Source organism: Clytia hemisphaerica, unplaced genomic scaffold (genome assembly GCF_902728285.1).
Source record: "Clytia hemisphaerica strain Z4C2 unplaced genomic scaffold, Clytia hemisphaerica genome assembly, whole genome shotgun sequence".
NCBI classification, from domain to species: Eukaryota; Metazoa; Cnidaria; class Hydrozoa; order Leptothecata; family Clytiidae; genus Clytia; species Clytia hemisphaerica.
Window position 1 is genome coordinate 641,049 of NW_027103633.1, and position 12,172 is coordinate 653,220.

The following is a 12,172-nucleotide window of genomic DNA, read 5'->3' on the forward strand; positions in this document are numbered from 1 at the left end:
ATTCGTCCGTCGTCCGACACCTCAATTCGTCCGTCGTCCGACACCTCAATTCGTCCGTCGTCCGACACCTCAATTCGTCCGTCGTCCGACACTTCAATTCATCCGTCGTCCGACACTTCAATTCGTCCGTCGTCCGACACCTCAACTCGTCCGTCGTCCGACACTTCAATTCATCCGTCGTCCGACACTTCAATTCATCCGTCGTCCGACACTTCAATTCGTCCGTCGCACGACACCTCAATTCGTCTGTCGTCCGACACCTCAATTCGTCCGTCGTCCGACACCTCAATTCGTCCGTCGTCCGACACTTCAATTCGTCCGTCGTCCGACACCTCAATTCGTCCGTCGTCCGACACCTCAATTCATCCGTCGTCCGACACCTCAATTCATCCGTCGTCCGACACCTCAATTCATCCGTCGTCCGACACTTCAATTCGTCTGTCGTCCGACACTTCAATTCGCTCAATGGCAGAGACAGAAATCAAAATCATTTTGTTCTCAGCCTCAGGTCTTGAGGATCAGATACTTGACATCATCCAAGACTATGCACCAGATGACATCAAAGAGTCGCCAGAACTCATCAAATCGTGTGCTACCAAAATTGAGACACTTCGTAACCAGTTCAGAGAGAAACATAGAGAACTTCGTTTTCATCTTCAAGATCAAGATGGTGTTTATGAGCAAAGTTATAGTAAACAATTGACATTAATTACATCAAAAGTCAGTGAATATGTGAAATGTCTCACAAAATATAACATCGCCATTTCTGCTACATCTCAAGCCACACAAGAGCACAAGTCAGAGTTTGCCATAGACGATCTCACTCAGTCAATGAAGCACTTGAAGACCACCATCACGTTCATTGCTGGAAAGTGCACCAATGAAGACCTCAAGCAACGTAAGAAAGATCTATCGTCCGTCAGCACAGAATTCAACAGTTTATCTCTAAAGATGAAGGAACTCCTCGATCTCAACATCAAACCAGACAAGTTTGCCAGCCTGAAGAAGGATTACGACATGTTATTAGAGCTTCGATTGTCATACCAGAGTTTGAACACTACATTACTACACATCAATAAATTAATGCACTGAACAGTGTTACAAACACGGCGTTATTGTTTATTCAATCTCATCCTGACGCTACACATGTACATTCGCTTCGCAACAAGATGGCTTCCGGCTCCCTACAAGATCTGACCTGACTGACAGTAAAATGGCTACTCGTGGCAGACCATTGAAAGATATCAACGAAGACCAAGTCCTTGCACTAAAAACAATAGGGTTCAAATGGAAGGAAATTGCTGATCTTATTGGACCATCCAGCAAGCATGGTCCCGCCGTCCCACCATGCGCGGGTCATGCATGCAAACTTTAAAATGAGCGAGGCAAGACGTGCCAACCTCGTTTCCAGACTGTTTTCGAAAAGATAGTATGTTTTAAAAAAGATAGTATCGTTTTAAAATAGATAGTATTGTTTAAAAAAAGATAGTATCATTACAAAAGATAGTATGTTTTTAAACGAAGATAGTATGTTTTAAACGAGAATAGTATTTTTTCAAACGGAAATAGTATTTTTTCAACGAAAATAGTATGTTTTAATCGAAAATAGTATTTTTTTTAAAAGATAGTATGTTTTAAACGAAGATAGTATTGTTTTAAAGAGATAGTATTTATTTCCGCTTTGGCGCGCCATAAAAACCTCCTACAGGTTACATTGCCAGGCGATAGGTTATTTTGTAAGAGATGTTATGATATTTTGAGAAAAAAAAAAAAAAAAAAAAAAAAAAAAAAAAAAAAAGTTTTCTCAATTTTCAATTTTGCACACTGCCCAATTTTGCACACATGGTCTTTTACCAAAACAAAGATTACGTAAATGACGTCATAAAAATTGTCAAAGTGGGCGGAGAAAGGGCGAATTGAGGGCGGAAGATGTTTACCACGTTTGAAATCTCGATCATTCAATCGCTTTCATGAACCTTTGCTTGAGTTTAGTCATCAAACCAACTGGGTAGTCAAGACACTATAAACAACAATTTCTGCTCGGGTCAAAAATTTATTTGGATATCTTTTTAAATTTGACAGTTTGAGTTCTGTGCTGTCCTCTGGAATTTCTTTTCATTTCCTATCAACAAAAATAACTGTCAATAACAATAGAAAATGGATCCTCCCCAAGGATATTATGGTGGCTATGACCGTAAGTTGGAATTTCATCCTCATATTTTTTTCTTTTTTACTCTGTTGTCTGGTCTGTTGTGTCTCCAGCTAGGACCCTGTCGATGCACCACACTGTCCGGTGTATTTGTCCGGTGGCGAAAAGTATCCTTTCACTACACCGGACACAATAAGTCCGGTGTCAGTCCGGTGTTGCATACAGGGAATTTTGGACACCGGACATTTATGAAACTAAAAATTAAGAAACACCGGACGCACTGGAATGGTCTTGTCTGTCTGGTGTTTTGTTTTGATTGTCCGGTGGGAAAAAATATCCTTCTCCGACACCGGACATCCGACTTCCTTAAGTCCGGTGAAGAAATTGTCCGGTGGTAAAAAAAATTCTCATTTTACACTGGACTTTCGTGTGTCCGGTGTTCGTTAAGTCCGGTGCGTCGGCAGGGTCCTCTCCAGCTAGCGACTCCAGAAGTCACGCAACTATCGTTGACGTCAAACCAAATGTTTCATTTTTCCGTGAACTTTGAACCCTTGTAACTTTTCTTCTATGTATGCTAAAGCGTTCTGGTTTTTACTAAAAGAAAGCCCGCGATCTTAGCTTTCCAGCGGTATATAACACTGTGGACACGGGCTAGACGGCAAATTGGTAAAATGCCGAACGTTTTGCAACATTTTGAAAATTGTTTGCCGACGGGAGAAAAGAAATTTGCAACTTTCGAAGAATAAATGTGTCTGGAAACGGAGGAAAAAGTAATTGGAGGCTGAAACTTTGTATGTTTATCAGAAAAAGGGTGAGGAATTCAAAAATCACATTCGCTAATTCTAGTTCTTTCATTTTCATGTAGTTTTTTTAACTTTTTTGCTTCTTTAGCATGGGAATGTCCCAAAAAAAAGTTTTTATTTCTGCCGAAATGGATTTTCTTTTCATTTGGGGTTTCTACTTTCAGAAAAACTTATTCTCTACTCATAAGTTTTTGTTCCTCCATTTCCAGAGGCCCCTTGAAAATGGGTCCTACCACCTTTTTTGACTCATTTCAACCTTTTCCAAGCTATTTTCTTCAAAAACAAAAATAAAACAATGCAATGTCTTCTTTTTTCAAAAAAAGATATATCTTTCGTTATTTTGATAAATATACTAAATATTTTACAAACATTTTTATATAATAATATTTTAACACCATCAAAGAATTCTCCCTCCAAATTTGAGGTCTCTAGCTACACTAGAAAAAGAGATATGCAAAATTTAAGAAGCATGACTGGAAAATTTCTTTTTTTTCTTTTTTGACACATTTTTCGAATTTTTCCAAGCTATTTTCCTAACCTTTTTTTGACATTTTTAGTCAAAATTTTGACACTAAAATTTGAATATCTTTACAACCACTTATCCTCTGGAGGCCTATGACCCCTCATTTTCTTTCTTTTTCAAAGCTCTACAAGATAGGATAGATTTTGAAAAAAAAATTAAAACTTGAAAAATCTTCTGGAGTTGCTACTCCAGCTCCATAACACACGATCGAGATTCCATCCAGTAGATCTACTCTTCCCATTCCCATTCGATAGACCTTTTTTTAAAGAGGCAGCCATGTTGAATAATTATGTACTCCAGCATAAAAACAATGATACAGCCATGCATAAATTTTAAATTATGCATGATACAGTAATTATGCATGGCTGTATCATTGCTGGAGTACATAATTATCCAACATGGCTGCCTCTTTAAAAAAAGGTATATACAATCAACAGCTTTTTCCAATCAAGGACGATATGATAACCAATTCAATAAAAGATCGGATATCTATTGATTCCAATAATTGATAAACAATCGATAATCTGAATTTTAAGGGAAGCTCCGGGAAGCTTAATAACAATAGATCTTTTTTTAAAGAGGCAGCCATGTTGAATAATTATGTACTCCAGCATAAAAACAATGATGCAGCCATGCATAATTACTGTATCATGCATATTTTAAAAATTATGCATGGCTGTATCATTGTTTTCATGTTGGAGTACATAATTATTCAACATGGCTGCCTCTTTAAAAAAAGGTTATAGACCTTTTTGCCTCTCCATCAATTATGGTGGCCGAATAGACCTTTTTTCAAAGAGGCCACCCTGTTGAATACTTACTTTTTGATACTTTTTGAAGGCTTCTTTGTTCGTCTCAATAATCATCCAATTTGAGAAATCCGATGATGGACCATGACTTTGATGCTATTTGAATCAGCTCTCCTAAGAGGAAAGTAATTCGGCAGCAGTGGCTCGTCCGGTAGTGAATTGAGAAAATGGTCCAATTGATGTTTAAAATTAGTTTTGGAGCAGTTTTTGAGGTTACGGATGGATTGTGGGAGGGCATTAAATAGTCTGGGACCTTCTTCTGACAGGGAGTCTCTCCATATGTTTTTTTGCCTTATGGTCACCTCTTTTAGATAACATTTTCTACCCAGTCTCTGGTTATCGTAACTGAAGATGCCACCTTTGTTTTCAGCATAGTTAAAATTTGGTACAAGCTGTTCTAGGATGCTCCAGGTGTAGATAATCCTGTATCTTTCTCTGCGCCGCTCCAGGCTGTATAGCTTAAGTTCTTTGAGCTTCTCCCAATAGTTGAGATGTTGAAGTGTAGGGATTCCATTCAGGTAAGATTTTTGAAGTGATTCCAGTTGTTGGATCAGATATCTTTTTGAAGGTGACCACAGCTGGGAGCAATAGTCAATGTGTGGTAGTACCAGTGACTTCCAAAGAGTTAGCATTACTTGACAATCTATTGTTTTGAACGTTCGATGGATCCAAGCAATGATACTTTTGACTTTCTCGATCTGGTTTGTGATGTGTTTGCTGTATGTCATGTTAACATCCAGAGTGACTCCTAAATCCTTCACGTCATCTTGGTTTCGATAGGAGAGCCAGTGTCTGAGAGGTAACTTGAGTGTTCTTTTTAGTTCTTCATTTTTTCCGTATTTAAGATGTTCAAACTTCGAATAATTATGTAGTCCAGCAGAAAAACAATGATAAAACCACGCATAATTATTACAATATGCATGATACAGTAATTATGCATGGCTCTATCATTGTTTTTATGACTGGACTACATAATTATTCAACAGGACGTCCTCTGTCCTCTTTGAAAAAAGGTCTATTGCCGAATTGCATTGAAAATATGCAAAACCTATGCAAAAAGAAAGTATTAATATCAAACTTACATGCATAATTGACATTATATTAAAGTGTGGAAGAAAGATCAAATTTGATTCTCTTAAAAAAACTAAAAATAAAATCATGTTCACTCATCTCTTAGAACAAGCACTTCAAAAAACCATAACATTAGACATAAACTCAAACTGAAAAATCACCAACGAAGGTAAAAAATGATCCTTATTTGGCTGACGGTAAATTATTCTCCTGGGAATAGAGCAGCCAAATGTTCAAATCAAAACATTGATCTGAACCCCCTGATTTACAGCGGCTTTTATAATAAAACAGGGGTTTTAATATTTTCTTGCACAGGAAAGAATGTTTGATGTCATAATTACTGCTTCCAGTTGGCGTGTTTTCAAAGTTTGAGGTGTGTACTCTTTGTGGATTTGTATAATCAGACAAAAAACTAAGATTTTTTCCTCAGTAAAGTCAAAACAAACTGGGAGCAAGCTACCTGACCTTGAAACAGAATGTTTAAAAAATATATTTTTGCACTGAAATATTTGAAATAAAAAGCCTATGTTTATTGAAGGAGTGCAGACTTTATTCAACAAAGAGGGCTCAAATGTTTTAAGAGCAAGGTTTGGTGGTTGACTTTGGTCTTCAAGCATGTCGTCTATTTTTTATCTATTCAATTTTTGGAAGATCTCAAGATGAGTTTTTTGGTAACTAGCCTTCTGTTGAAATATCTTTTGTTACTTTGAATAAAATCAGTCTATATTGCTCAGATTATCTCAAATTTGTCCGCAGTTTTTCTAATTCAAGATGCCTTTTGTTAATATTATTGATCTTCTAAGGCGAACCCGAAAAAATTTCTTGTTTCCGGTCCACCGGCCGGGTGAAAATTTATTTCGTCGTCACCCGGCCGCATTTTTTTTTCGTACATCATCGTTAGTTTAGGGTTAGTTTGTTTGTTTGGAAAACTTTCGTGAATCAGTTTTTGAGGCGTGTGATTTATCGTACGTGATATTTTAAAATCACTTGGAATGAAGGTTTTATCCTGATCATTGTTATAGAAATGAAATTTTATTCATCTCAAACTAAACCCTGCATTGTTTTTGTTAATTCTTGCTTGCAACTCAACTTTTAAGAATGTTTTTTTATATACAACTTGGTTTTTATAAAAGAATCATGCTGATTTGTGAGTAAAATAAATAGAAACATTCACAAAGTGGGGACTTTTCAGTAAGTAAACAGCTTTGTTTTTATAAAAGGAATCATGCTGACTTGTGAGTAAAATAAAAAGAAACATTCATAAAGTGAGGATTTAAAAAATTGGGGAAATGTTTCTCTCACTCTACTTTTTTCTCAAAAAAGTTCACTTCGTAATCACAGTTTGGAGTCTTTAGCAATTGAAGATAAATATTCAAAATGAAAGAGTGTGTCCAGTTCTTAGAGATATTTATATAACACAATTGAAAATATAAACGATGAAAATTAAGTATTTGAATAATCGCACGCCTGGACCACTATAAATCAAAATCTAGGCTTATCTGGCACCCAGATGGTGAAATTTTCATCCGACACGCTAAAGCTCTGAAGATCGGGAAAATTTTCAACATCTGGAAGGTTTACATTACGGAATTTTGCGAGACCGCGTCAAGAATTTTGCAGCGGGAGGTCTGGTAACCCAGCCCTCGTTTTCGGGGATTGGCGGGTCCAACTGAAATACTTCTAGGCTTACGGTCAAGGGCTGTTGAACCCGACTGGGGGTGCGGCACATCAAAGGCCGACTATCATTCCTCTCCGATGGGAAATTGGCCCGCTCCCTTTAGAGCTTTAGCGTGGGCGGCCGCCAATCCACCATCGGAATATCAGATAAAATCTAGGCATGCGATGATCACACGTGAATTTTTCTTATGCCGAAGCCTGTAGCGGTGTCAAGTTACTACAGTAAGGTAAAGAAGACCATCATTTTAACTTCTACGAGTGCTATAAAAAATCAAGTTTTGGGTTTAGCAAAAAAAAATTTTTTGCGGCCGGCCGGGTGAGTGTTTTTTTCGTCACCCGGTGGACCGGAAACAAAAATATTTTTAGGGTTCGCCTAAGTTAGCAGTACGTATGACTGGTGATTTAGCCATATTGAGAGAATTTTTTTAGAACAAATGATAGTTTACCAATAGCAATACGTAAAGTAATTTTATTTTTGTTACGTGATTTCAGTCTTCCCGTGGGTGATTTTTTTTCTCGATAGAACATTTTTCTCATTGCTGACTTCAGGTCGATTTTAGAAATTTATTTCTGCTCTAAATATTGATAAAAAAAGTTTGATTGTTCAGTTCAGCCCTAAGTTATGAAGTGCTTGTTTTTGCTGTACTTTTTAATCATTGTGCATTCATGTCAATGACGAATAATCAGTATCTACTCGAACTAAATGGTATTTATTTTTAATTAAAAATACATGTTAATGCATTTCAGTATCATTCACATTTCATCCAATTCAAAAGTAGACACACAAACATCAATAATTTTTTGATTCTTGCTAGTACTACTAATTCTTCATGACTCATAGCATCTGTTTGCAATTTTTGACTTTTGCAGAAGAAGATACAAGTATGCAACAAAGGGGAAATAGAAGGAACAAAGGTACCAAGATTAATCATTTTTCATACATTCACACACTAATTAGTAAATTGCAAAATATTCTTTAACTGTTAGGCTATACTTGTAAAATGAATTTCTTTTTACAGGAAAATTGAGTCCTTTAGATTCTTATTGATCTTTACTTTCAAAATTACTCACCCTAATGACATTCGGAGAACACTCAATGACATCATTTTACGTCACATAACTCACACTCTGTACAAAAACATAGAATTGATTATACATACAGTATTTTCATCAGCAAATTTTTTTTAGGAAAGCAGCCACCGCAACAGCAACAGTTTTACCAACCTTCACAGCAACAAAATTCATATACTCCAGAACTATTCGATGATATGTCAGCCTACAACCAACAACCACAACAAACCACACCACCAAGTAGTATGATGCAACCCAATCAGCCGATGCAACCAGCTCAAATGACATTCCCAGGACAAGAGCTTCTACAAGATCCAAACATGGCAAACATGGCAACTAATATGGCGATGCAATATGGACAGCAGTTTATGCCGGCTGGTAAAGAGTTTGTTGAAAAGAAGGTATCAAACTAATGTGGGTTTTTTACAATGTTTATTTAGAAAAGGTGTTATTCTGTTGAATTAAATTTGCATCACTCAGAACAATTATAACAAAATACCTTCCGTTGTAATTACTTAGTTTCAGTTCTAGCGTCTGTAAAACTCTTTGCATTTTCAAAATCATTTCGTGATTGCAATATATCCAAATAATAATAACTTTATAGTAACAAATGTTTTGAGTGACAAACTCCGAAAAATTTAACAGATTTTAGACAACTGAGAAATTGTTTCCAAGATGGCAGGTCTATGAATATTTCTAGGAGATATCTGATATTGATATTGACTACTTTTCCATTTTAGCTTGATCATTTCTTGTCAGTTTCAAAATTGAAGTATTATTTTGCTGTTGACACTACTTACGTCCTCAAGAAATTAGGATTACTTGTCTTCCCATTCGCACATAAGGTGAAAATCATTATTAATGTTATAATTCCAATGTGAAGTACATGGCAAGTTTCAAGATTTTTTGGTATCAAAACGTCTTATCTTAGCTTCAGATGATGGTTTTTAGAAAGCATTGAAGGATTATGGAAAGAATCTTTTGGTCTATATTTCATTTTTGCTATCCCTTTAAATTCTGACTAGTACATTGACCTTAAGCATGCACTCTTTTTCGCTACTATGTAGAAACCACTCTTGAGAGCTGACATGGTTTCTACACAGTAGCAAAGAAGAGTGCACACTAAAGAGAATGATTTTTATGTCTGGTACCTATTTTGACTTTCCAAATGTTACAATTTTGAATCTTTCAATCCTCAACTTTTGCTTTAAATCATGAATATTCTTCTTCTTTTTTCAGGATTGGTCTTTGAAATATGATAATGCAGAACCAGTTGCTCCTCGCTTTGAGATCAATGCTCCTGACCTTTATATTCCATGTAAGTTAAAAATAAAAGCATCCTTGTTTCTTTAAAAGAGGCCTCTTGTCATGCAGAGTTTGAGCTCTTAATTGAAGAGGTCTTGAATAAATGTAATCCGACATCGAAGTATTGATTCTGACCAAAAGTGTGTAAAGACCTCAACTACAAAGGTGATATTGATTTAAGATAATACTGCTACGACCAAAGTTATGATAGATGACAATATGTCAAAATGTAGAATATTTTCAAGAGGTGTCTCAACTAAAAATTAAGAATAAGTCAGCTTGAATTTGCTGCATTTAAATTTTCCTGTATTATTTCTAGCTATGGCTTTCGTTACATATGTATTGGTTTGCAGTGTAATACTTGGTACACAGAATAGGTATGACTTTAAAAGGTTACCATTATCCCTTAAATTTTAAGGGGGAGGGGGGTTACTAGGGTTGTGAGCTGACGGGTATGTTCCGCCCCACTTTCAACCCTCGCACCCTTAGCAGGACTAAAAAGGAGGAAAATAGGAGAAATTTGTGAAATATTTTTAATATCCCCTTATTGGGACCAAATTTGACCAATTTAAGATTTTTTACGGGGCAAATAATTCAAAAAATTGAAATTTCCCTATTTTTCCGACCCTAAGTGGGACTGAATTTTCTTCTTAAAAAACACTAAAAATGCTTGAATAAGTGGACCTTGAAGTGTATTTTGTTTTGTAAAAATAGTTAAAAGTTTCCCTAAAGCCATTTAGACTCATTGTGAGAGGATTATATTTAAATTTAACAAATACCATCAAGGGTTTTGCTTTGTGTTTGGTAGGATTGCGAATGAAAAATTAACTCGCGATCTCTAGATTCTAGACCGGCGAATTCTTAGGAGTGTGTTGAGTGTATTGATTAGCATAAATATGTACTTGATGCGACGAACAGAACTTATCAAACGGCGAATTGGAATTTTTTTCGAATAAGACCCCTGATGGGTGACCATTCATTTCCTTTCATTTAGATTCACTCCAGAGCAGCTAGGAATGACAGCAAGTTCAGCATTTGTTTGGTTATGTATTGAATTAATTGTCATCGTAATGATTATGTATTTAATTGGTATCTCTGGTAATATCAAATATTTGGATATACTTTCTTTTTGTGGTTACAAATATGTTGGGTAGGTAAATTGTTGAATTGAGAACGTTCAAAGTAAAAATTTATATATATGTATTCTGAGGTAGCTAATTGTCATTTGTGCGTTTTTCAAAATTCCTTTTTGTCCACTACTTGAAATTATTGAATTATTGTCACATCGGGAAAAACTACATTACTCGGAAAAACCTTCATAACTCGTGAGGACTCCAATTACTCGAACGAGTCTCGTCATTTAAAGAGAGTTTTAGCTTTTTTCGCTTTTGTACACATTCTATTTCTTTGCTATTTTTTTCACTATCTCGTAAAGTAAAAGCTTTTTAGATAATTTAACCATGTCAAACGATAGCCCTTGACCCAATATGCATTTGTGGTGTAATGTCAGTGGTGGTCAAAGCAAATTTTTCAGGAAATTAGCAATCCCAGGGCTTGCCCGAAAATTAGCGTTGCTTGTAAAAAAGATGTGTATTACTCATGGGATTAAAATGTCAGGATTTAACCCATAAAATGGAATTATTGTATTGTCTTTGCAGACCTTTCTCAATATTTTGATTCTTTTTCACAGAATGATATTGACATCAGTATGCGGATTATTATTTGAAGCCACTGGATATTATGCTTCCTTATTATGGTGTAGTGTGGCTATCTCATTTTTCATAGTAAGTTTTATTGTTCATATATAATTATTTAAACCTAGTTATACAGACACACAAACTCTTGAGTGTGTGTCAAAGTAGGTGGGGTTTGTACTAAAATCTCAGACACATAAATTTAATTCGATTTAGTTTCATTCACTTTCTTGTTCTCCACTTAGGCTCGATCACTTCGCCTTGTCATTAATCCTGAGGATCATTCAGACAGCGTATCTCGATCAACCAGTGGTAATAAACGACGTCTATACATTCTACTCACTGTCTCACTTATTCAACCAGTTTTCATGTACTTTTTAACGAAACATTTGATTCATTATACACCACCGAAAATTATGAAAATGTCTGGATAATAAAAGCAATGGAATCCTTTTTGAGAGAGAAGTTTTTAGTTTTATGTCAAATTGTGAAATTGTATTTAACAATGGCTTTGGGAAAATCTAGTTCAGCCATAATATCGAAATATCTGTTGGAGAAATTGGTATTGGGTTCGAAAACAATCCACGAATCATCAGTAGAAAATATCGAAGATTGCGGTTTCAGATAACATCGTTGTCAGTGAAGACCCGAAGAAGATTCTGACGATTATAACTTGATCATTTTTTTTAACTGACGATTATAACTTGATCATCTATATATTAATAGCGGTAGTCTGTATGTCGTTTTGTCGTCTTTCTTTCTGTCTGTGCTACTTTCGTTTTCGCACGCAATGTTTTTGTTCTTCCAAAAGATGACTTTTATTTTGTAATTTGACCAAATTTCTATCTTTCTGGGGGCAAAAAGTTGAAATTTTCCTATTTTTCCAATTCTTAGTGGGACTGAAGTTTGATTTTCCGATTTTTCAAACTGCCATGTTTCAAAATAGGCACCCTTAAGGCTTGCACATACCCATACCCATACCCTTCTCTTGCCTAAGTACCCCCCCCCCCCCGTTGCTTTTTTTCGATGAATCGCGTGTCATGTCTATTATTTCACTATGCTTATCTTGA

General features: G+C 35.9%; 1 protein-coding gene across 3 annotated transcripts; it reads left to right on the top strand.

Moving 5' to 3' along the window:
- The first annotated feature begins 1,972 nt into the window (after positions 1–1,972).
- Positions 1,973–11,840, top strand: LOC136802640 (protein YIF1B-A-like). 3 transcript variants are annotated; one of them, XM_067059393.1, is made up of 9 exons: positions 1,973–2,194; positions 7,903–7,947; positions 8,221–8,504; positions 8,844–8,948; positions 9,343–9,421; positions 9,728–9,785; positions 10,403–10,558; positions 11,099–11,192; positions 11,348–11,840. In XM_067059393.1, exons 1-9 carry the CDS (start codon positions 2,158–2,160, stop codon positions 11,534–11,536), a joined length of 1,047 nt encoding a protein of 348 aa, XP_066915494.1. In that variant the 5' UTR covers positions 1,973–2,157; the 3' UTR covers positions 11,537–11,840. The 3 variants fall into 3 exon arrangements, with proteins under 3 accessions (XP_066915494.1, XP_066915495.1, XP_066915496.1); XM_067059395.1 differs by lacking the exon at positions 1,973–2,194 and adding an exon at positions 5,674–5,728; XM_067059394.1 differs by lacking the exon at positions 7,903–7,947 and having other exon boundaries at positions 2,069–2,194.
- Positions 11,841–12,172: the final 332 nt, after the last annotated feature.

Excerpts from the sequence above, each read along its gene's own strand:
- LOC136802640 (XM_067059393.1), top strand. The coding sequence starts at position 2,158 with ATGGATCCTCCCCAAGGATATTATGGTGGCTATGACC. Across the intron at positions 8,505-8,843 it reads AAGAGTTTGTTGAAAAGAAG|CTTGATCATTTCTTGTCAGT; the intron begins GTATCAAACTAA and ends TTTCCATTTTAG. Across the intron at positions 10,559-11,098 it reads TGTGGTTACAAATATGTTGG|AATGATATTGACATCAGTAT; the intron begins GTAGGTAAATTG and ends TCTTTTTCACAG.